Genomic DNA, 25,920 nt, shown 5'->3' on the forward strand with positions numbered 1-25,920 from the left:
AATTAAATACATATCAATTGTCGCAATTACACATTAAAATTTAAGATATCTCACATAAGACAAAATCAAAAGTTCACTATATTCCCAATCATCTTCCATGACTTAAATGTTTAACATTTTAAAATTCAATCCAATTGCACCAATATTAATTCTAGATGAGCATTTCATTAAATCCTACTAATCTTATAATTCTCACATTTAACATATAATATGTGATACAACAAATGCATTACTTATTATAACTAGGACCATTTTATCAACCAATATCATTCTTAGAGTTACTTTATCCATGATAAAGTCTCTATGTAATTTGTGATAGACCAAATATCTTGCATTTTGTTAATTTGGAAATAACAATAAAACAGTGAGTTTTCTCACATTCATTACTATGTGTCACTTTTTAACAAACTATAATGCTCCACATAGTCCCAAAAGTTTTTGTATCTTTGTCCTGAACAAGATCATTTATTACAGGAGTGTAATAGTCATACATGAATATAATTAGATTGTATATCATTTCATTTCCAATAAGAGAATACGATTTATCTTTAAGTCTAAAACTTTTATTGTGTGTGTGTATATATACATACATATATATATGTGTATATATATATATATGTATGTATATATATATATATATATATATATAGTGTGTGTGTATACATACATATAAATATATATATATGTGTGTGTGTGTGTATACATACATAATATATATATAAATAAATATATATATATATATATATATATATATATATATATATATATATATTTATTTATATATATATTTATATGTATGTATACACACACACACACACATATATATATATATATATATATATATATATATATATATATGTGTGTGTGTGTGTGTATACATACATATAAATATATATATATGTGTGTGTGTGTGTATACATACATATAAATATATATATAAATATATATATATATATATATATTTATATGTATGTATACACACACACATATATATATATATATATATATATATATATATATATATATATATGTGTGTGTGTGTGTGTATACATACATATAAATATATATAAATAAATATATATATATATATATATATATATATATATATATATATATATATATTTATTTATATATATATTTATATGTATGTATACACACACACACACATATATATATATATATATATATATATATATATATATATATTTATATTTATATGTATGTATGTATGTATGTATGTACATAGATGTATGTATATATATATATATATATATATATATTTATATGTATGTATACACACACACACATATATATATATATATATATATATATATATATATATATATTTATATTTATATGTATGTATGTATGTATGTATGTACATAGTCCTAACATGCACCTTTAGATCATCATATGATCACGTCTTATAATTAATGTGATGGTCACTAGTCAACAAGTTTGCATGAAGTAGAAATAGGTGTTTTTGAAATACTATTATGTGTTTTCATGAGTTAGAATGAGGTTTTACATGTCTTTATGCGCTATAAGACCTATATAATTTATTCCACATGTCAATTTGAGCATAAAAAAGTTGTCATGCATCAAAAGGGAGTTGTCATGCATCAAAAATAATGCTTCATGCTCTGTCACATGCCAAGACATGGTCCCACACACCCTTACGCATTAAAATAGTGCATGCATGCATGTTCATGTGTCAGAGATGAGCCACACGAGCTGCCACGCACCAGGAAAAGCCATTCACATGCCTCCACACATTCTTATGCATCAGGAAATGCTTGTCATTGATCAATAACTAGTCAACCATTGACCATTGACCAATATGGTTTAACTTGGTTAACTAATAGGTTAACCCATTGACCAATAGGCTTGAGCAACCCATTGACCAAATAAGCTGAGCAATTGGGTTTTTTCAACTCGATTGCACTCTGCAAATTGTCAAAGAACCCTAAAATGGGTTCCATTCAATTTGTCGATTCCATCCATTAATCAGACTAGAATCCATAGGGCTATTAAAGGTCTATTGTCAATGATTCTTTTCATATGATTATTCAGTGTCAACATCATCGAAATCCAACGAAATAGCTACTTCATGGTCACAGTTTTGGGATTTTGATTTGGCCTCTGAATTTGTTGATTGAAGGCAATTTTTAATGCAATTTTCAATCCAAGATACGTAAAGGACATCCAACAACCATATTATCATGTTTCCAAGCCTTAATTTCATGCAACTTGGTCGAATTTGATTCATGTCCAAAATTTGAATTCAATAAAAAATTAACACAAAATCTAGAAATTTAGAATAATAATATACAAAATCATAGGCATGTATCAACCTGAAGCTTTGATAAAAATGTTAGGAAAAAATGTGCCTAATTTTTTTAATTGAATTTTGGTGTACTTGGGTTCTAATTGGTTTGTTAGATGATTCACATCAACATGAGGATACAACGTGACTATTTCCACAACACTATTTGCCTTCACGTACTACTAATCTAGATTGCATAACCTTGGGAGACTCCTTGTGATTTCTGTAAAAAGGAGAGGAGTTCTATAATTATGAAAATGCATAAGATGTATTTGGAATGGCAGGACATATAAATAGGTGTCTAATTACCAATAACTCCACTCCCATCCCCCAACTACCTTTAACTCCCCCCCCCCCTCAACCCAATTACCTTTTGACAATTTAATGAATATTGAATTGGGTCAACTCGTTATGGGTGGACCCATACTCAATAAATATTATTTTATTTTTAGTTTAAAATCATTATATCACATAATGATATATTATATATATTTAATTGTGTACTTTAAAATATGTGCGTGTTGTTTTATTGTTTAAAAAATTTAACTACAAATTTGCTTTAGTAGGTAAGGGATAGGAATCGGCTTACATGTTATCAATGTTCAAATGTTAAGGTTAATTACATTCTCATCCCTTAGGTTTGGTGGAAGTTTTTCTCTTTCTAATATTTGAGAAACTGAAAATGATATCCTAAAATAAAGGTTATGTGATTATGAGATAAATGATACAATGTGCTGCATAAGAAAGACACTTTGAATTGATCAAACGATTAACTGTTTTTACATTAAAAATTGTAATTCTATTGTTGATCTATACATAGTAGGTCATTTGAGAGCAATATTATGTATACTCATTTTAAGTATACAAATAGATATACACTTATGTGTTATTATGTGATTGAGTGTTATTAATCATTAATTCAAAATTATCTAATTATATGATGACATACATAAAATATGTATAGATTTATGTACTGAAAGTTGGTACACAGAGTTTTATTGGTTTCACGATTTTGTCTTTAAAAGACATTTTGCGATGAGTAGGGAGATATTGGTTTTATATTAACCTAAGACCCTTGCTTCTTGTTCAAAGTGAGGTTTTTGGTATCAATAACTACTAGCTTTTGGTTGAAAATTTCATTTTTTTTTTATAAACCTTTTATCATTGAGTGAAAGTTGTTAGCAATTTGTCTAAAATACCTATTTCACCCTTCAAAATGACATTATTTCCTAAAGGCCAAAAGACTTACTCCTACCCAAGGTTTTGTCCATTCCTAAACTTCCATTTGCTAAGTTTTAAAAACTCAAATATCCACTCATCAATTATTAAAATTTAACAAAATTTATTAAATCTAAGGCATAATTGTTATTAAACTAGTAATATTAAAAGAATAAAATTTTATCTCATTTCCACCCCTTAGTTTTAAAAATCAATAATTTTTCCTCTAAACCTAAGTTTTAAAAAGTTACATCTTCTCCATAGAATTTCAATCTTTTCCTTTTTCTTCGGTGATCAAAATCTAATCGAGAATCGAAGGCGCTCTCTCTTCTTTTTCTATCACCACTCTCTTTTAGTCCTTGGAGACAATGAATAGACGAAAACAATGAAGAAGATGAAAGGTGTTCGATGAAGACAATGAATTGACGTGATGAACTTTCTTTAGGGTTTTTGAAACTTCATTCACGTTCAAAAATGAAAAAGATGAAGGTTGTTCATGAGACAGAGGAAGATGAGGATGAATTGGCATGACAAACCACACGATGGAGTTGATTTGATGTGACTAAGAACGCATGTCGATTCATTGTCTCTATCGAATGCCTTTTATCTTCTTCATTGTTTCTGTTGATTCGTTGTTTCATAGGATTGAGAAAGAGTGCTGATAGAGAAAGAAGAGAGATTTTCATCGATTCTCAACCAGATTTTGGTCATAGAGAAAGAAGAAAAGAATTAAAACTCTAGAGAGAAAATGTAACTTTTCAAAACATAGGTTTGGGGGGAAATTGTTAGTTTTTAAAACTAAAGAGTTGAAATAGGATAAAATTTTATTTTTTAATATTATTGACTAAATGAAAAATATACCTTTAGATTTAACAAATTTTATTAACTTTAATCGTTAACAGATAAGTATTTGAGTTTTTAAAACTTAACAAGTGAGAGGTGAGAGTTTAAGAATAGATTAAATCTTGGGTTGAAATAAGTCTTTTGGCCTTTCCTAAAGTTTGAGGAAAACATGCTCTTGCCAAATTGTAGGGTTATTGTATAATTAACCCAAGTTAGTGCCATCTACACCCCTTAAAACTTAGAAAATGAAAGGTTACTACTCACTAAGTCTAACTTCAAAATTAGCCACCAATACATTGTAAAGGTTGAAGCCCATGGTAGGAGGTGAAAGTAACACCATGGTAGGAGGTTACTACTCACTAAGTTAAGGTTAGGGGTACAGCCGTTATTAATTTAAAATTTTAAAAAGTAAAAGTTTTATCACATTTTCCTCGTAGATTTAAAAATTTAATAATTTTTTCCTACCTTAGGTTTGAAAAGCAACAATTTCTGTTAAAAACTTAAGATGACGACATCTCCAACATTGTCCTCATCTCTTCCAAGATGATGATCCATCGATGTCTTTGTCTCTTCTTCGCCATCCAAGAAGAGACCACCATTGGTTTAGAATTGAGTTACGTTGCCATTGTGCCAAAACCACGTCATTGTCAGATGCTTCGTCATCGTCTAACATCGAGAGAGAGAGGAGGAAGAGAGGCCACAAATGCCCGTTGCAATCATACTAGAAGGGAGCAAAATCACCAATGACGGATGTTGGGCTAATCGACTACTCAATCTCTAGCAGAGGGATAATCGAAGATAGAGGGTGGAGGTCATGAAAGAAGGGTAGTAGATGGAAACTATTTGGGGGGAAAATGAAAATTCTAAAAGTTTAGGGGGCGATGCAAAAAAAATTTGGAAAGTCTGAACCCTAAGGTTGGGTAGGGGGAAATGGTGATTTTTTAAACTTTAGGTTAGAGTAAATTGTTAGTTTTTTAAATTTAGAGAGAAAAATGTAATAAATTTTAGTTTTTAAAATATATTTTTTAAATAACATTTTTATCTTTAATTTTAATAATAAATTATAATAAAAAGAGAAATATATAAATTTTAAAAAATTATCTGGTGAAACTAGACTTCCCTAAAGTTTGACTTGAAATAAGTCTTTTGGCCTACAAAGAAATAGCCGATAAATTAAAAAAGAAAAATGCAACAAAGTCCAAGACACAAAAAGACTTGAAAAATCGACTATGGTCTCGAAGCCAAACTTCACTAGGAGATGCACGTAAGTGAGGACGAGGGGAGGCAATCACGTCTTGGCCGTCAATCTCGAGCAGCCGCATGGCAGACGTTGTCGTCGTGTATCCCACGCTGACGTGGCCAGGGACAGTGTGAACAAATTTTTTTCCCTTTTTATTTGATATTTTCCAAGGGAGAGAAAATAATCTCTAAGATTGTAAGATATAGAACGAGAAACAGGGGGCGGAGAGGCCGTCCAAGTGCAACAGAGAAAAAATAGGAGAGAAGATAGAGAGAGAGAGAGAGAGATCTTTACTTTTCGTTCCTCTTCGGAATTATTTCGCCTCTCTTTCTCAGCCGGACTCTCGATTCAGCGTGTTATATCTCCTCTTTCTTAGGGTTCTAAAAGAAAACCTTCTGAGACCAATAACGTGAAACTTCAAAAAATTAAAAAAATAAGAAAAGATAAAAGAAAATTAACAGAGAAGAGCTGCGGACACAGATCAGATACCAAGAATTTAAATTAATTAGCTAGATCTTGCTTTTCTCTAACGTTTGATCAATGCTTCGTGTACATTTTTCAGCTGTATAGAAATTTTTTAATGTCGAATATTTAAGGTTTGTTTGGGAACGGAGATTAGGCGGATCGCGGTCGGAGAGAGATGGGATCCTTCTAGATTGGTTCTAGAAGGTAGGGATCTGCTGATAGAGGTGTTTTATTGATCATCGGATGAGCGAATCGTAAGGATAAACGATGAAATGGGTATCATTGCTTAAGGACATAAAGGAAAAGGTCGGTTTAGCTCAATCTCCTTCAACTGGTGCTACTACAACAGCCAGTGCTTCTTCTTCTCGTTCTTCGGTCAATCGCGAAAACAATGCCTGCGCAGTTCTTCGAGACTACGCTTCTTCTCCTGCAAGGTTCCTTCCGCTTTTTAACTTTTTAATTCGTTTTGTTTTTTTTTCTTGATTGATTTTGTGCAAGTCGTACGATTTTCAGTAGTACATTTGTTTTTCCCTTTAATTTATTGTGATTTCCAAAATTTTAACTTCTTTGACCTTGCTTTTTAATTGGTTCTGAATTTAGTTTTTTTTTTTTTGGTTTTTTATTGTTCGATTATTATTGATAATAGTTTGGAGATCACGGATATAGTTGTGGATGCAAAGGGTTAGGCTTTTTGTAAATTTTGAGTAGATGAGCTTCATAAGTTTCTCTGAAGTAGAACATAGCTCGGATGGTTCCTTTTTTCTGAAACTCATTTTCTGGTCTATGAAGTTCTAAAAATGTTAAAATGAGTATCCAATAGCTCTTTGGTACTCATTTTCTGCTGGAAGTTTCAAGACGCCCTTTGATCTTTGTAGAAAGTGTTAATGGTCTTTACTATTGAGGGTAAGATAGTTGCAGAGATTTGTGGGATGCTGCTTCAATTGAGTTTGACGAAATATTGTGTAATGATTCCGCCTATTTTATGTAATTGGTTTATTGACTGGTATCAACTTTTGGATCTGTTTTTCCAATGAAGATTCTCATGTGGCTCAAGTTTGTATGTCAACCAAAAGTCATGTCTGGTAATGCTATATGGATTATGAATCTGTTGCCCATTTCTCTTTGAAAACCAATTATGCTGTATCTCCAGCTACATTGCAATTTGAAAGAAGGATGAGATATAAATTACGGTTTTTGATGTATCAAAGACATAGAGAAGATTAAGTGGTAACTAATTGGAAATTTTAGATGCTGCAGATTGTTTAGCTATAACTAGTTGTATTAGCCTTATAATATGTGTTGGCCCTCAGCATACTTGAATTTCGATATTTATGCATCTTTTTCTTCTTGTTTCCAAGGTTTTTGGTTCTTTTTTGCCATTCATTTCTATCTTCTGATCATTTTATTTTTGTCTAAATTTAATATTAGGGCTTATTGCTATGAGCAATTTGCTCCCATTGTCGTTGTCCTTCACATTTTACAGGAAATGCCAAATAAAAGTGGGGATAATATGACTAGTTGTAACTTGGTCAATGGCCATATTCAGTCATGCCTTAACACTCTTGTGTGACCTTTCTCTCCTCATTTCTTTTTTCTGCTCATTTCAGAGACAAACATGAGTTGGAATTGGACTTCAAGAGGTTTTGGGAAGAATTCCGTTCATCCAGCTCGGAAAAGGTAGATGCCTGCCCTGGACTATGTTTGCTCTATTATATTTAGTACCTAGGCTATATTAGTGATTGCTTCTAAATATATCTTGGTGGTAATGTCTCTCTTTGTGCATACAGGAGAAAGAAGCCGCCTTGAATTTGACTGTGGATGCATTTTGTAGATTAGCAAAGCAGCATTTTAATGTAGCTCAGTTAGTTACCATGTAAGGACATCATTTTCCTTGTTAGACATGCTCCTTTGAAATTTTTGGTCTAATCATTTGGTGTGATATCAGATTCTCATGGTTATATTAAACTGTTAATTTTGAGATTTCTGTATAGTTTTAGAGATTTATTTATTCTTCAAGACAAAAACTACAATTATACTGTGCATTAAGAATTCAGGTATTTTATATACTAGTTGTTCTTCTTAATGTTTCTTCGAGTGATGTGGACTTTATATTAAAGTTGGTATATTATTTGTATATTAAGTCTTACATTAACTTATGGTGTAGGATTACACTCGGAAAACTCATTTCTGTGCAATTGCTATATAGTTTTACTTTTGTCCTCTTTGAGAGAACCAATTTTTTACTTCTTTATAAAATATCATTCTTGCTGCTTCCAGTGCTTTGAATTTTCAGAAGAGGTTGCTTTGCTCTCTATTTTCCCTAATTGTGAACACCGTGACCAACTTTGACAGCTTTGATGAATTACAGGTTAGTTGAAACACATATATTCTCTTTTGTTGTGGGAAGAGCATTTGTAAGTGATATTGAGAAGTTAAAAATTAGCAGCAAAACAAGATCACTGGATGTAGCAAAAGTTTTAAGATATTTTTCGGAGGTCACAAAGGTAAACATGTTTTATCCTTTTAAAGTTTTTAATACCCAGAAATCTCGCAACCTTCTGTACATGTTAATTGAGTTCTAAACTGTGGTGTACTTCAAGAACTTACAACCTTTGTGGTTAGGAAACTTCTAGGATAACATAACTTAAGTAGGTATTGCCAATGGGATTTATATCCTTTTGTTTAAAACAACGACTTTTACCGCTAAGCCCAACTGTTGGAGTTGGTAAAGCCTTATTGGATCTTAATATTTTCCTTTTGCATATCTTTGCAGATGATTTGTTATTAGAAGTTTTATTCATGTGTATTCTTCTGCAGGAAGGCATCACTCCTGGTTCAAATTTGTTAACTGCGGTAGAAGTTCTTGTATATGGGGTAAGCCATTACATATCTTAGTTGGAATTATCTATGTAAGGCAAGTTTGAATAACAATGAAGTTATTTTACTGACTGATAAGAACCTTAGGAGAACCACACCTCAAAAGCTAGCTATTGAGATGGGAGAGCCTAAGGCCATATAAACCCCACACTAGTTGCCCATACTTTCCAATGTGGGATCTAAGTCTTATATCTTGTACTTGGGATCCTAACATACCACTACGCTCCGCAGCCCCGGCGCCCACGCGAGCTGGCTATGCGCTAGCTCCCTGCTAGCCTCGGGCGAACACTGCAATGCCGGCGTCACTACCCGCGCCGCACGATTGCAACTGGGAGACATGGTGATGGCTCTGATACCAAATGATACGAACCTTAGGAGAACCACACCTCAAAAACTAGCTATTGAGATGGGAGAGCACAAGGCCATATAAACCCTACACTAGTTGCTCATACTTTTTAATGTGGGATCCAAGTCTCATACCTTGCACTTGGGATCCTAACACTGACATAGTTGCACATTGTTCCTAATTGGTTAGTATAAACCAAAAAGAATTATAGATATAAGTGCATGATTGGCAGTCTTTATTTTATTTGATGTTGTGACCATATAGAATATGATTATTTTCTTGTTTTTGTTCACAGCCTATTGATAAACAATCTCTTCTTGATTCTGGAATATTGTGCTGTCTCATACATATTCTCAATGCTTTTTTGACTCCTGATGAGGATGATCAGATGCAAAAGACTAATGATTTTGAAGAGTCACTGCTAGCAAAAAAAAATTGCAATGATGATGTTGGGCAAGCCCACCAGCTTGAGGTAGTTTTCATTCCATGCCCTTTTGATTAATGCCATGTTCCCTAAACAAGTTTGTGCCAATGTATAAACTGCTAATTTTTTATCTGGAGCAAAGTTTTCTGTGGATTCATTGTTGTTAGTTTGCATAATATATGATTTTTTTGATACTTTTAATCAATTTTAAAAATACACACATTGTTTGTTAAAAATTTAATTGTTGCTTCGTGACATCTGCTCAGTAAATTTCCCCTCATTTCTTTAGGTTAACTTCTTAAGCTGCAGTGGTTCTGTATTTTAGAGTTCAGCAATACGAAAAGAAAGGCTCTCTTTAATCCTTGGTATTAATGTTCTGTGAGCTGTTGTGTCTGAACTATATTTTTATGAAATGAGAAAGACAGAAGGATTTCTAAACAAAAAATGAGATGTATCTCTTACTTATTTTGAATTAAGGCATATTGCATATGATCCTACCCCTGAGTTGAGGCTTTATTTTAATTGTTTGAGGTGTTGTAGAGTGCTCCTTAGTTGGGTTGCTAACTGCGCACCATATATTTTTCAGAAGCCAAGGACCTGGTTTCTTGTGAATTTGGGCTTTAGGGGTAGCCCCAATCTTACCTTAGTGTTAATTGTTGTAAGTGTCAACCTTATGTTCCCATATAGCAAATTAACAAAGATGTTATTTTCAATTATAAATGAAAAATATCTGTAATTTGTTCAGAGAAAGCATTGAAGTACTGCTGCCTAAGTTAAGTGTTGGAAGGTTATGTGACTATAAACACTTGCATTGCATGAAAGTGAGGCCTATCAAACTATATGTATGGTATGTTTTTTGCAATGAAACTCACTGCACTTTCTTTATAATTTGATAATGTATATCTGTTTTTGGGAGTAAAGAGGTAGTTAAATAAATAATCTCTTTGAGCTAAGAGTTATGCATAATCGGTATTTTTGATGAGTCATGCTTACTTATTCAAGAACCTAATTTGCTCTCTTTTTGGATTTTTTTTTTGAGTTTCTCAAGTTATAGTTCTTATATATATATCTATGTGTATATATGGGCATGCCTTACAAATTCAAGACTGGGTAATGATTATAAGGTTTTCTATTAATAGTTTTTTTGTTATCTGTATGGACTTCCAAATCCATGTATAACTTGAAAATGGACATTAGCAATATAGATGTTTGAATAAATCAGCTTTTGTAACTACTGGTTATACTTAACTGGAACCATGCCTTTTATTAGGTTTAATTTATTTTGCATTTTGGTTATGCAGATAGAGGGCAGTGTTGTCCATATTATGAAAGCATTGGCAAGCCACCCTTCAGCGGCACAGAGTTTGATTGAGGATGATTCACTTCAGTTACTGTTTCAGATGGTTACTGATGGTTCTTTAACTGTATTCTCTTGTTTTAGGGAAGGTCATGTTCCATTGCACAGCCTACAGCTTCATAGACATGCAATGCAGGTCAGTTTCTTTTACATTTTTACACTGTACTCTACTTAAATGCATTATTTTTAATTAGTTAATTATTTTTTGATTAATAAAATGCTTTATTCTTTGTATGCCACATTATAAAGTGTAAATAAGCTTTATAATCTGATAGTCGAATTCTTGTTACCTCTGGTTGTTTTCCAGATACTGGGTCTTCTTTTGGTCAATGACAATGGAAGCACTGCCAAATATATACGCAAGCATCATCTGGTAATCCTTGTTTCTTATGTAAAGAAAAGAATAGTCTTCTGGTATGCCATTACATAAATGTTATAAGTATGTCTGAAATTGGGTTACTTTGATAAACTGTTATCGCAGTCTAATATAGTTGAGGGTCTAGAATCATTGGTTCTCTTTGTGGTATGCCATATGTGCTATATAATTGATTACTAGGATATAGACTCTTATTTTTTTTTCCATGATGATTAAGTTTCAATCTGAGTACATTTAGGCTTATAATTTGTGTAGCTTTGCTTTTAAGAGTTATTCTCTCTTGGTTACAAGCAAACAGTTGGTGAAGATCGAATGTGTATACCTTAAACTTGGTTTGGGTTTTGTATTTTATTCAAAATGGCATTCATTTCTGTTAACCAGAGTAATTGTCTTGCGTACTATTTCTTAGAAGATTTTCTTTTTTCTTATTTTGGTTCACTGCACTTATATGATTGTATCCCTGATTATGTAAAAATATAAACTGGTGTTTGGATACAGAAATGATAAAATCTCCTGCAATTATTTATGACTTCATTCTTTATTTTGTATTTTATTTGATATTCGTGTGATTACTTTAGAAAACTAATAGGATATAGATAATGAGGGCATAGATGTGGAGAAAAATGATGGAAGGCTAGTAGGATCCTTTATCTTGTCCATTCAAAGCTTACGTGTAGTGAATTTCTTATATTTCACAGTAAAACAGTATAGCTGTATCTAAGTCACTCTCTCCCTCTGACGAGGTGATTAACAAATGCTTCCCCGGCTTCTACTGCATCCTGGGAAGTGCAGCAAACTGTATGTTTTTTGCTGCTTGTCATAATCTGTGTGTTTTGAGGAATACCATTTATGACAGTCATCTTCCTTAATCAGTGAGAGGTCTAAGGTATAATATGTAAATCTGTATTGGGTTTATCTTATATTTCTTATTTTAAGGAAAAGTACAAGAGATATTCTTTGAGATGCAGCTATTGAGCTACTGTTCTTATGGCTTGCTTTTCAACATTTGACTGATAATAATGCTCACTTCTCTAGCCCCTTTTCTTTGAAATGTGGAACTCAAATGCTAGCCATGTAAAGATGGTCAGATATTTTTATTTACGAAAGTCTGTTTCAGGATTTCTTTAATGTGCTTTTTTAAGTTTCTTGATTGTGATTATTGGCTTTGTTTATGATCTATTCATCTATTTTTGAATATATCTTATTTAGTGAATGTTGTTTCCACATGCAGATAAAAGTTCTGTTAATGGCTGTTAAAGATTTTAATCCTGATTGTGCTGACTCTGGCTACACTGTGGGCATTGTGGACTTGTTACTTGAATGTGTGGAATTGTCTTACAAACCTGGTAATTGGCTCATATCTTTCCTTGTTAGGTTGTCTAAGAAGAATTATATTGTAAGAGGAGTAATCTTCTTTCCTCTTGAAATAAACAAGGGATAGCACGAGTAAGCATAATTCGAGGGCTTTTCTCAAAGGTAGCCCATTCTAAAATTTTTTGCACACAACTGAGTAGGGGTGCTCAACACGCTTAACAACGTGTCTTTTAAGTGTGTCAAATATGCCGAGTGCTACTGAGTTTGTTGAGGTGCTCCTACTTGTATCATATTTTGCCATGATGCTTCACATGCTCAATGAGATCATGGTAAAATCACTTTCAATTCCGTGGTATTTTTGTTTGGTGAGTGAAAATTCAGCCAGACGTGCAGAAAATATCAATGTGAGTTGTTTTAAAAAATCCTCCCAAATCATGGTTATTTTTGTTTCTAATTTCTTCAATATAAATATTCTTCTTTACCTGTTGATTGTAGATCTTTATTCTTACAGCTTGTGCTTTGTTTATCTTGTTTTACCCTGCTAATTATATACAATTTTGGCTTGTAGAGGCTGGTGGTGTGAGGCTCAGGGAGGATATACATAATGCCCATGGTTATCAGTTCCTTGTTCATTTTGCACTAATTCTGGCTTCCATGCCACAAAAACAGGCAATTGATTCCACTTATTCTAAGTCTCCTTCCAGTAAAAAATTAGTTCCAGAAGGTTCTCAAGCATTGTGTGATGTAGAGAGACAGGACTTTATGGGAGAGGAGGATCCTTCACTGCAACATCTTTCGCCCACACTGTCCAGGCTGCTTGACGTCCTTGTGAATTTAGCTCAAACTGGTCCTACAGAATCTTCTGAAGGCAAAGGATCCAAGTCTTCTCAATCCAAGGGCGGTGGTCACAGCAGAAGTCGTACAACACCAGCTGACTGGGTTGGTGAAGAAATGTGGGAACAAGGAAATGGTAAAGTGAAAGACCTTGAAGCAATCCACATGTTGCAGGACATTCTTCTCAAGGCTGACAACAGAGAAGTGCAGGCTGAAGTGTTAGATAGAATGTTTAAAATATTCTCTAGTCACATTGAAAACTATAAGTTGTGCCAACAATTACGGACGGTTCCACTTTTTATCCTAAACATGGCTAATTTTCCTCAGTCTTTGCAAGAGATAATCTTGAAAATCCTGGAATATGCTGTGACTGTTGTGAATTGTGTTCCTGAGCAAGAATTGCTCTCACTTTGTTGCTTGCTTCAGCAACCAATAACATCAGAGCTAAAGCATACTATACTTTCCTTCTTTGTAAAGCTCCTATCCTTTGATCAACAGTACAAGAAAGTCCTTCGGGAGGTTGGTGTGCTGGAAGTTCTGATAGATGAACTGAAGCAACACAAGTTTCTTCTGGGTCCTGAGCAACATAAAGGTAACCCTGCTCAGTTGGAGAGAAAATCCAGCTCAAGTAGCTTCAAGAAACACTTTGACAGTGAGGATACTATTATTTCTTCACCCAAGCTTTTGGAATCTGGTTCAGGGAAGTTTCCTATTTTTGAAGTTGAGGGTACAATTGCTGTAGCATGGGATTGTATGGTCTCCTTGGTGAAGAAAGCTGAAGCTAATCAAGCAGCATTCAGATCAGCCAATGGTGTTACCACTTTTCTTCCTTTTTTGGTGTCTGATTTCCATCGTGCTGGTGTCCTTCGTGTATTGTCATGTTTGATCGCTGAAGATGTCAAACAAGTATGTGACTATTTACGTTTAACTCTTAGTTTCATGTTTTGACCGAGTACAGCTCTAAAAATTTTGTCCTTCCTCCATAAATCATTTTGAAATATATTTATTTTAGCATCAAGCATTCACAACTATAACTTTTAGTGGTGTAACTTTGAAAGTAATGATCTTTTAATGCTTAGGGATGGATAATCACATTCCATTACTTGTCTATAGTATAATTGTCTACACTCAATGTCACAAAAATATCATTGGATTGTTTTTTTTACCAGGTCCATCCAGAAGAATTAGGTTCGCTTGTTGAAGTTCTAAAAGGTGGAATGGTTACTAGTGCTTTAGGACATCAGTACAGGCTTCAAAGTGATGCCAAATGTGATACAATGGGAGCATTGTGGCGTATATTGGGAGTTAACAATTCAGCCCAAAAGGTGTTTGGCGAATTCACTGGGTTTTCTCTTCTGCTAACCATGCTTCAGAGTTTTCAAGGTGAAGGACATCCAGATGAATCTTTTTTAATGGTTTATACCAAGGAGTTTACATATTTATTGCGCTTGATGACAGTTGGAGTGGTTGATAATAGCATTAATAGAATGAAGTTACATTCTATCATATCATCCCAAACTTTTTATGATCTTTTATCTGAATCTGGTCTGTTATCTGTTGATTGTGAAAAGCAAGTTATACAGTTGTTGTTGGAACTTGCTCTTGAAATTGTGCATCCACCTTTCATAACATCTGAGAGTGGTAGACCATCTGATGTGGTTGAATCTGAGTCATCTTGTTTTCTGTTAACTACCCCTTCTGGTTTATGTAATCCTGAGAAGGAACGAGTGTATAATGCTGGTGCTCTTAAAGTTCTCATCCGTTCACTGTTGTTTTTTACTCCAAAGGTGCAGTTAGAAGTGCTTAACCTCATTGAGAGGCTAGCTCGTGCTGGTCCTTTCAATCAGGAAAACCTTACCTCTGTAGGTGAGAAAATCATCTCCTAGCGTTGTACTATCATTTACTAAATTGTGGCTGGTTTTCTTACTATTGCTTTCTCTGGACTTACTTAGGTTGTGTGGAACTTCTACTAGAGATCATTCACCCGTTTCTTTTTGGTTCATCTCCTTTACTTTCTTATGCTTTGAAGATCGTGGAAGTTCTTGGGGCATATAGGTAAGAATTTGGCTGTGTTTCATTGATTATAATATCTACCTAATCCATTTCACTAATTTCTGCAATGTCTGTTATATTTGAACATGTATTAAAAAATTTTGTGATAGGTTGTCTGCATCAGAACTCCGGGTGCTTATAAGATATGCTATACAAATGAGAGTGATGAACTCAGGCTATTTTGTTGTGGATATGATGGAGAGATTAGTTCTCATGGAAGATATGGTCTCAGAAGATATTTCTCTAGCACCATTTGTAGAGATGGATATGAGCAAGATTGGGCATGCTTCTATTCAGGTGTCTCTTGGAGAAAGATCTTGGCCTCCTGCTGCTGGATATTCCTTTGTATGTTGGTTTTGGTTTCGAAATTTATTGAATTCACAGTTAAAGGAAATGGAACTGTCTAAAGTTGGGAGTTCTAAGAGGCGAAGTGGCTCTGGTGGGCAGAACCCTGAACGGCAGATGGTCCGTTTATTTTCTGTTGGTGCTGCTAATAATGTAAGCACTTTCTATGCAGAACTTCTTCTGCAGGAGGATGGTGTACTAACCCTTTCAACTAGCAATTCTTCCTCTTTGTCATTTTCTGGATTAGAATTGGAAGAAGGTAGGTGGCATCACCTTGCTGTTGTTCATAGTAAGCCAAATGCTCTAGCTGGACTTTTTCAAGCCAGTGTTGCTTATGTGTATTTCAATGGAAAGCTTAGGCACACAGGGAAATTAGGATATTCTCCATCTCCAATTGGAAAACCTTTGCAGGTAACAATTGGGACTCCGGTTACTTGTGCAAATGTTAGTGATCTTACTTGGAGACTTCGCTCTTGCTATCTTTTTGAGGAGGTTCTTACATCAGGATGTATTTATTTTATGTACATTCTGGGTAGAGGATACAGAGGGCTCTTCCAAGACTCAGATCTTCTGTGTTTTGTGCCTAACCAAGCTTGTGGTGGTGGTAGTATGGCCATCCTAGATTCCTTAGATGCTGAAATGACTTTGGCTCCTAACGCACAGAAGATTGACCCTGCCAGCAAGAAAGGGGATTCCAAGGCAGATGGTAGTGGGATTGTTTGGGATTTAGAGAGACTGGGAAACCTCTCGTTGCAGCTCTCTGGGAAAAAACTTATTTTTGCATTTGATGGAACATGTACAGAAGCTATTCGAGCTTTTGGTACCTTTTCCATGCTTAATCTGGTTGATCCTACGTCTGCTGCCGCTTCTCCTATAGGGGGTATGCAACCACTATCTTATTTTATGCATTAAAAAACTTTAGTCAAAGCTGTGGTGTCTGATTTTTGTGTGAAGAACGGTTCTTTAATCCTTTGAATCTCTCTTATAATTTTGTCTCTTCCTCGCTTTGTTTTGGTAGGTATACCACGCATTGGACGTCTTCATGGGGATATCTACATCTGTAGGCAGAGCTTGATTGGTGATACCATTCGTCCTGTTGGTGGTGTAACTGTTATCCTTGCTCTTGTTGAAGCAGCTGAAACCAGGGATATGCTTCACATGGCCCTTTCATTGCTTGCTTGTGCACTTCATCAAAATCCTCAGAATGTAAGAGACATGCAAACATGCAGGGGCTACCATTTGCTTTCTCTCTTTCTGCATCATAGAATGTCATTATTTGATATGCACTCTCTTGAGATCTTTTTTGAGATTGCTGCATGTGAAGCCTCATTTTCAGAACCAAAGAAGCTTGAAGTTGGTCACGCTTTGTCACCTTCCACAAGTATTCCAGAAGCTAGCTTTTCAGAACTTAGTTTGTCAAAATTCCGTGATGAAATTTCGGCACTTGGGTCTTTTGGAGATGTGGATGAGTTTTCTCCACAAAATGATTCATTTAGTCATATTTCTGGGCTTGAAAATGTTGATATGCCAGTTGAAACCTCAAATTGCATTGTTTTGTCTAATCCAGATATGGTTGAGCATGTCTTGTTGGACTGGACATTGTGGGTTGCAGCCCCAGTTAACATTCAAATTGCATTGCTTGGTTTTCTTGAGCATCTTGTGTCCATGCACTGGTACAGAAATCATAACCTCACAGTTCTTCGCCAAATTAACCTTGTTCAGCACTTACTTGTGACTCTACAGCGAGGTGATGTTGAAGTTCCTGTACTGGAAAAATTGGTTGTACTGCTTGGTGTCATTTTGGAAGATGGTTTTCTGGTCTCTGAACTTGAACATGTGGTCAGATTTGTTATTATGACATTTGATCCACCTGAACTGAAATCACAGTGTCAGATAATGCGAGAGTCAATGGGGAAACATGTAATTGTAAGGAATATGCTGTTGGAAATGCTTATTGATCTTCAAGTAACCATAAAACCGGAAGAATTGCTTGAGCAGTGGCATAAGATCGTTTCATCCAAATTAATAACATATTTTCTTGATGAAGCTGTTCATCCTACAAGTATGAGATGGATCATGACTCTACTTGGCGTGTGCCTTTCTTCTTCCCCTACATTTTCTCTAAAATTTCGCACTAGTGGAGGTTATCAAGGTTTGGTGCGGGTACTTCAAAGTTTCTATGACTCCCCCGATATATATTATATTTTATTCTGTCTAATATTTGGTAAACCCGTTTACCCAAGACTACCAGAAGTTCGTATGCTGGATTTTCATGCCCTGATGCCAAGTGATGGAGGATATGTGGAGTTGAAATTTGTAGAACTGCTAGAGTCTGTGATTGCTATGGCAAAATGCACTTTTGATAGGTTGAGTATTCAGGCAATGCTTGCCCACCAAAATGGAAATTTTTCCCAGGTGGGTGCAGGTCTTGTGGCTGAACTTGTGGAGGGAAATACAGATATGGCTGGAGAACTTCAAGGTGAAGCCCTGATGCATAAGACGTATGCAGCACGTTTAATGGGTGGGGAAGCATCAGCTCCTGCTGCTGCAACCTCAGTCTTGCGATTCATGGTTGACCTAGCAAAGATGTGTTCCCCATTCTCTGCTGTCTGCAGACGTGCAGAATTTCTTGAAAGCTGTGTTGAACTGTATTTTTCCTGCATCAGGTCTGTGTTGATGTGCCAACTATTTTGTACTTTTCCAGATAGTTCTTTGCAAAATCTTATTTCTTAAATTTTTGTGAATCATGTTACCCTTCTCAGGTTTATTCTTCCTTGTTTAAATGAACTAATTTTATTATGTCTTGTAGGTCTGCATATGCTGTGAAAATGGCAAAAGCTCTCTCAGAAAAGACAGAAGAAAAGAATATCAATGATTCTGATGATGCCAGTAGTTCTTCAAATACATTTTCTAGCTTGCCTCAGGAACAAGAACAGTCTCTGAAAACGTCCATTAGTATTGGAAGCTTCCCCCAAGGGCAGGCAAGTACAAGCTCTGAAGATATGCCTGCAGACTCCAATTATATAGCTGATGATAAAGTAGAGGTCAACGTTAACATGGCCCATCCAGAATCAAACAAATCAGTACTAGAAAATGTCCAGACTGTTCAGAGCTTGGATGGTGATAATTTTGACCAGGTTTCTGTTGCCTCAAGCTCCAATAATTCCAACATCCATAACATTAAAGGTGCTATGAATCCTGTCCCACCAACAGATTGCCAGAGTTCTGCATCTCTCACTTTGATAGATACTCCCATTTTATCTGAGAAATCTAATTCCAGAGTTCTAATTACACCATCTCCTTCTCCAGTTATTGCACTGACTTCTTGGTTAAGTTCAAACCACAGTGAATCTAAAACACCCTTAGTTGCCACTCCTTCCATGGAGTCTACTGTGTCTGTTGCCGGGTTTGATCCATCTTCAGGCTTGAAGTCTAGTTCTCACGGAGCCTCTTCTGCCATTACATGTTTTTCAGTCAGTCCAAACCTTCTCCTTGAAATAGACGATTCTGGCTATGGTGGTGGTCCTTGTTCTGCTGGAGCAACTGCTGTGTTAGATTTTATGGCTGAAGTTCTCTCTGATTTTATGACTGAGCAAATGAAAGCAGCTCAGGTTGTAGAGAGCATTTTAGAGGTGGTTCCTTTTTACATTGATGCTGAATCGGTGTTAGTTTTTCAGGGTTTGTGCCTCAGTAGATTGATCAACTTTCTTGAAAGGCGTCTGTTGCGTGATGATGAAGAAGATGAGAAAAAGCTAGATAAGAGCCGTTGGTCTTCAAACTTAGATGCTTTGTGCTGGATGATAGTGGATCGTGTATATACAGGTGCTTTTCCTCGGCCAGCTGCTGTTCTAAAAACATTAGAGTTCTTGCTATCGATGTTACAGTTGGCAAATAAGGATGGCCAGATTGAAGAAGCATCTCCTGGTGGAAAGGGTCTTTTATCTATCGGAAAAGGAAGCAGGCAACTTGATGCTTATGTACATTCAATTTTAAAGAACACAAATCGAATGACATTGTATTGCTTCCTTCCATCATTCTTGGCCAACATTGGAGAAGATCATCTCCTCTCAAGCTTAGGTGTGCTTATTGAACCTAAGCAGAAATCTTCCTCAAGCTTTTCAAAAGAAGATTCAGCAGTTGATATCTGTACAGTTTTACAGTTATTAGTTGCTCACAGAAGAATTATATTCTGTCCCAGCAATCTTGATACTGATCTAAATTGCTGTCTTTGTGTGAATTTAATATCACTTCTCCATGATCAAAGGCAATATGTGCAAAACATGGCAGTTGAATTAGTGAAGTATTTGCTGGTCCATCGCAGGGCTGCATTTGAAGAATTGCTTGTCTCAAAACCAAATCAAGGACAGCACCTGGATGTACTACATGGTGGTTTTGACAAATTATTGACTGGAAGTTTATCTGCTTTCCTTGAGTGGCTTCAGAACTCTGAGCAGACTGTCAATAAAGTGTTGGAACAGTGTGCTGCCATTATGTGGGGACAGTATATATCTGGATCAGCAAAGTTTCCTGGAGTAAGGATGAAAGGCATGGAGGGCCGCCGCAAGAAGGAAATGGGGAGAAGATCAAAGGATACTGCAAAACTAGATTTGAGGCACTGGGAGCAGGTAAATGAACGGAGATATGCGCTGGAGTTGGTCCGTGATGCAATGTCTACTGAGCTGAGAGTTGTTCGTCAAGATAAGTATGGATGGGTTCTCCATGCTGAAAGTGAGTGGCAAACACATCTCCAGCAACTTGTACATGAGCGGGGAATGTTTCCTATGAATAAAACCTCCGCAACTGAAGATCCTGAGTGGCAGCTTTGTTCCATTGAAGGTCCATACAGGATGCGTAAAAAGCTTGAACGCTGCAAATTGAGAATTGATAGCATCCAAAATGTCCTTGATGGACATTTGAATTTAGTTGAAGCAGAGTTTCCCAAGGCAAAAAATCAAGGTGGTCCTTATGCATCAGATATTGATTCTGAATCATTCTTCCATCATTTAACTGACAGTGGAAAGCAGGAAGAAGGTGTTGTCACTGAGCTGTATTGTGACTCAATTTTGAAAGAACCAGAAGATGTGAAAGATGTAGCTTCTGTTAGGAATGGCTGGAATGATGACACAGCTAGTAGTATAAATGAAGCAAGTCTTCACTCAGCACTTGAGTTTGGCGGCAAATCAAGTTCAGTTTCTGTTCCAATATCAGAGAGTGTACAAGAAAAATGTGACATAGGATCTCCAAGGCAATCTTCATCTGCCAAACTGGTTGAAGGAAAGAGTCCAGAGGATAAAGCATTTAAGGAGCTTCTTGATAATGGTGAATATTTAATCAGACCTTATCTGGAACCTCTTGAGAAGATAAGATTCAGATATAACTGTGAAAGGGTTGTAGGTCTTGATAAAAAGGATGGTATATTTCTGATAGGGGAGCTTTCTTTGTATGTGATTGAGAATTTTTATATTGATGACTCTGGGTGCATTTTTGAAAAGGAATTCGAAGATGAACTTTCTGTTATTGATCTGGCCTTGGGTGTAAAAAAAGATGTTTCTTGCAGTACAGATTTCCAGTCCAAGCCAACTTCATCTTGGAGCGCATCAGCAAAGACATATGTTGGGGGAAGGGCATGGGCCTATAGTGGCGGTGCTTGGGGAAAGGAGAAGGTGTGCACCAGTGGTAATTTACCTCATCCTTGGCGTATGTGGAAACTTAATAGTGTTCATGAGATTTTAAAGCGTGATTACCAGCTACGACCTGTTGCCGTTGAAATATTTAGCATGGATGGATGTAATGATCTTCTGGTGTTCCACAAAAAAGAGAGAGAAGAAGTGTTTAAGAATCTTGTTGCCATGAATCTCCCAAGAAACAGCATGTATAATATCTACTTCTGACTTTCTTTTTATAATTCTCCTGCAGTGTCCACCCCTCTCTAATTGTTTTTTTTTTTTAATCTTCATATATAGTGGTAATAGTTTGTGTGAGGATGTTAATGACCATTTCCCGAGCAGCTCAGGTTTGGTTATTGAATTGGCCTTTTCTTTTTTCTGTTTCATATTTACTGGTAATAGTTTACACTAGGCTGTTAACAACCTATTATTGAGCAGCTTAGGTTTGGTCAGAGAATTGCAGCTCAAGGTGCTATTTCCTAGACTCATGAATGGGCTTGGTGAAGAAAATAATAATAAATTTGACATAATATGCCTATTAGTTCAGTGAAAAAACTATTTAATTTTGTGTATTCTCAGAATTCCTGTCATCTTCACCATATATCTAATTGATTAAGAGAATACTTAAAAATACATGCTTTGTGTTTTGATCACCTAAGACATGATAACATTTTGTATTAATTATAATGTAGTACCATGCATTTCAAAAGCCTGGTGTATGTCTCAGTGTGCTTGATGCTTTTTCTTTTTACATGTTGACATCTGTGCTTTGGTGTTCCTTTTTCTTATCTTCTGTGTTTTGGAACATGAGACTGTTTACTGACTGATCCCCTTGCTTGCAGGCTGGACACAACCATTTCAGGTTTGACTAAACAGGAAAGCAGTGAGGGCAGTCGTCTTTTTAAAATAGTGGCTAAATCTTTCTCAAAAAGGTGGCAAAATGGAGAGATCAGCAATTTCCAGTACCTCATGCATCTCAATACCTTAGCAGGACGTGGCTACAGTGACCTGACACAGTATCCAGTCTTTCCTTGGGTTCTTCAAGATTATGAGAGTGATGATCTTGACTTGTCAAATCCAAAAACCTTTCGTAAGCTTGACAAACCAATGGGTTGTCAAACACTAGAGGGAGAAGAGGAGTTTAAGAGAAGGTTGGTTGTCATGATTTTTCTTCATGCATCTATTTCTATTTAAATATTTTAAGTGTTCATTGTAAGCTTCTTGATTTATTATCATCTGCAAGCACATTTTATTAATTAGTATTTAATCAATATGTAGAGTGTATTGCTTACACATTTATTTTTTCTATATTTCTTTTATGTCAGACATGAGAGCTGGGATGATCCTGAAGTCCCCAAATTTCATTATGGTTCACATTATTCTAGTGCTGGAATTGTTCTCTTTTATCTTCTTCGTCTACCACCATTCAGTGCAGAGAATCGGAAGCTACAGGGTGGTCAGTTTGATCATGCTGATCGACTTTTTAATAGTGTTAGAGATACTTGGTCAAGTGCATCTGGAAAGGGTAACACATCTGATGTGAAGGAATTGATTCCAGAATTCTTCTACATGCCTGAGTTTTTGGAAAATAGGTTCAATCTCGACTTGGGAGAGAAGCAATCAGGGGAGAAGGTTTTTACTTGTTAAACTCTTGATATTCTGTTGACTATTTGTTTTTTGTTTGATGATGTTCTGATAGAATTGGTATAGGCAATTTCATATTGAATAGTGTATCATAATTATATGTGTGATTTAGGTTGGTGATGTCATCTTACCTCCTTGGGCCAGAGGCAGTGCAAGAGAGTTCATAAGGAAGCATAGGGAAGCACTGGAATGTGATTATGTTTCAGAAAATCTTCATCATTGGATAGATCTCATCTTTGGTTATAAACAGAGAGGGAAGGTGGGTTTTGAAATTGTTTTCAATTAATTGCATTTATGAAAGATTAAATTGTAATTGTTAAGCATATTGTGACATCACTTATGCTCCATCTTTCTTATTTCCTGTCTCTATTTCAGTGCAACACATTGTATATCAGCTTTTTTTTTTTTTCTTCTGCTTATTGGATAATGTATTCCTTAATATAATTGCAGGCAGCTGAAGAAGCTGTGAATGTTTTCTATCATTACACATACGAGGGAAGTGTGGATATAGATTCAGTTACAGATCCCACAATGAAAGCATCTATACTAGCACAAATTAACCATTTTGGGCAAACTCCCAAGCAACTATTCCTCAAGCCTCATGTGAAAAGGCGGATTGACAGAAAGCTTCCTCTTCATCCTCTCAAGCATTCTGTCCACCTTGTTCCACATGAAATACGCAAGAGTTCATCTTCCATTACTCAGATAGTTAATGTCCACGAGAAAGTTCTTGTGGCAGGGACAAACAATTTGCTGAAGCCTAGAGCATATATCAAATATGTAGCATGGGGTTTTCCAGACCGTAGCTTGAGAATTATGAGCTATGATCAAGACAGACTCCTCTCCACTCATGAGAATCTTCACGGGGGCTACCAGGTTCAGTGTGTTGGTGTCAGCCATGATGGTCAAATTTTGGTCACTGGTGCTGATGATGGGTTAGTTTCTGTTTGGAGAATCAATAAGGTTGGGCAGCGTTTGTTACAACACTTGAAATTGGAGAAGGCACTTTCTGCCCATACGGCTACAGTTACATGCCTTCATGTTAGCCAGCCCTACATGCTTATTGTGAGTGGGTCTGATGACTGCACTGTTATTATATGGGACCTTAGCTCTTTGTGTTTTGTTAGGCAACTCCCTGAGTTCCCTGCACCAGTTTCAGCAGTTTATGTGAATGACTTGACTGGGGAAACAGTGACAGCTGCTGGAATTTTGCTTGCTATTTGGAGCATCAATGGGGACTGCCTTGCCGTGATTAACACATCCCAACTGCCCTCTGATTCCATTCTCTCAGTGACAAGCTGTACGCTTTCTGATTGGCTGGACACAGATTGGTATGTGACAGGTCACCAGAGTGGAGCTGTTAAAGTATGGAAAATGATCCACTGCTCCGAGGAAGAGAGTGCCCATTCTCAAAGCAAGTCAGGTAGCAATGAGACAGGGGGTTTAGATTTGGGTGGTAAGTCAACAGAGTACAGGTTGGTCCTCCACAAGGTACTGAAGTTTCATAAGCATCCAGTCACTGCCCTTCACATCCCGAATGACCTTAAACAGTTACTGAGCGGTGATTCTGCTGGGCATTTGGTATCTTGGACACTACCAGATGATAGCTTAAGAATTTCATTTAATCAGGGGTGAAAACATAAAAACAACACTTTGTGATAATTTCAGCTCGAGGCAGCTATTTGATTATTTATCAAAACTGCGAATGGGTTTTGAGACCTGGGGGAAAATTCAATTGTGTATTCATAATAGATGGAGAAGGGAAACCAAGGCAACAGAGCTGGCCCCAGATTTATACAGAGAAAATTGGAGAAATGAAGCCTGTTGCAGATTTGGATGATTCTTCAAAAGTCAGATTAGTGTGAGACCTAGCACGGTGTGTGTACAAGTGTCTCAATCTCGGAGTTGAGAGGGTGAAAAGGTAGGTCTTATTTTTGTTGTATTTTGGGTGATGAAATGGAAGGATGTTTTCTGATTTGGAACAAAGATGTTAGTCGTCCACAACTGTGCAGGTGGGTTTTGATGTAAATAGATGGAATTACTAACAGCGTGTGAAGAACTCGTATAGCGGAAAAATGTGCCATGAGTGAGCATTAGGAGTATGAGCAGAAGTTTGGCTGTAATTCTTTTTGCACAGTGGAGTTGGCAACTCAAAGCCCATTTCTCGTTAAGAACCATGTCTCTGTCCAGCGCATTGGTTAATTCTTGTTCTCGTTTTGTACTCTCTCTTCATGGTGTTGCCATAAATCGCTTCATGACTCTTTTTTGGGGACCCAATTAGTAGAAGAGAATCAAACCTAGAAGTTGTTATAATTGGGTTAGCATAGTTGGAAAGTGTCTTATTTTTTTTAATGAGGTCATAATGTAATTGTAATTTCATAGTGAGATTGTTAATCCTTATAATTAGAGTAATTTTACCTACATAGGTAAGCTGTTATGGTTACATACATTCGGTATGATATGGATAGAAAACCATACATATCTTAGAGTTTATTGAAAATTGGTATAATGCGATACATATATTGTATGATACAATATGTAGTAGTCTGTATTAGTAATTTTATAATATGAAACGATACATCTTTTTAAAGAA

General features: G+C 35.8%; 1 protein-coding gene across 6 annotated transcripts; it reads left to right on the plus strand.

The window, feature by feature from the left end:
• The first annotated feature begins 5,577 nt into the window (after positions 1-5,577).
• Positions 5,578-25,920, plus strand: LOC123223677 (protein SPIRRIG-like). Of its 6 annotated transcripts, none has more exons than XM_044646978.1 (19): positions 5,583-6,526; positions 7,700-7,769; positions 7,880-7,965; positions 8,370-8,460; positions 8,910-8,966; positions 9,611-9,787; positions 11,041-11,232; positions 11,404-11,469; positions 12,704-12,818; positions 13,355-14,526; positions 14,790-15,486; positions 15,573-15,675; positions 15,783-16,897; positions 17,036-18,683; positions 18,827-21,889; positions 22,526-22,834; positions 23,009-23,315; positions 23,440-23,586; positions 23,778-25,920. In XM_044646978.1, exons 1-19 carry the CDS (start codon positions 6,360-6,362, stop codon positions 24,960-24,962), a joined length of 10,767 nt encoding a protein of 3,588 aa, XP_044502913.1. In that variant the 5' UTR covers positions 5,583-6,359; the 3' UTR covers positions 24,963-25,920. The 6 variants fall into 6 exon arrangements, with proteins under 6 accessions (XP_044502917.1, XP_044502913.1, XP_044502915.1 ...); XM_044646980.1 differs by having other exon boundaries at positions 9,704-9,787; XM_044646977.1 differs by lacking the exon at positions 8,370-8,460 and adding an exon at positions 8,461-8,596.

The sequence above is a fragment of the Mangifera indica genome, chromosome 8 (assembly GCF_011075055.1).
Source record: "Mangifera indica cultivar Alphonso chromosome 8, CATAS_Mindica_2.1, whole genome shotgun sequence".
NCBI classification, from domain to species: Eukaryota; Viridiplantae; Streptophyta; class Magnoliopsida; order Sapindales; family Anacardiaceae; genus Mangifera; species Mangifera indica.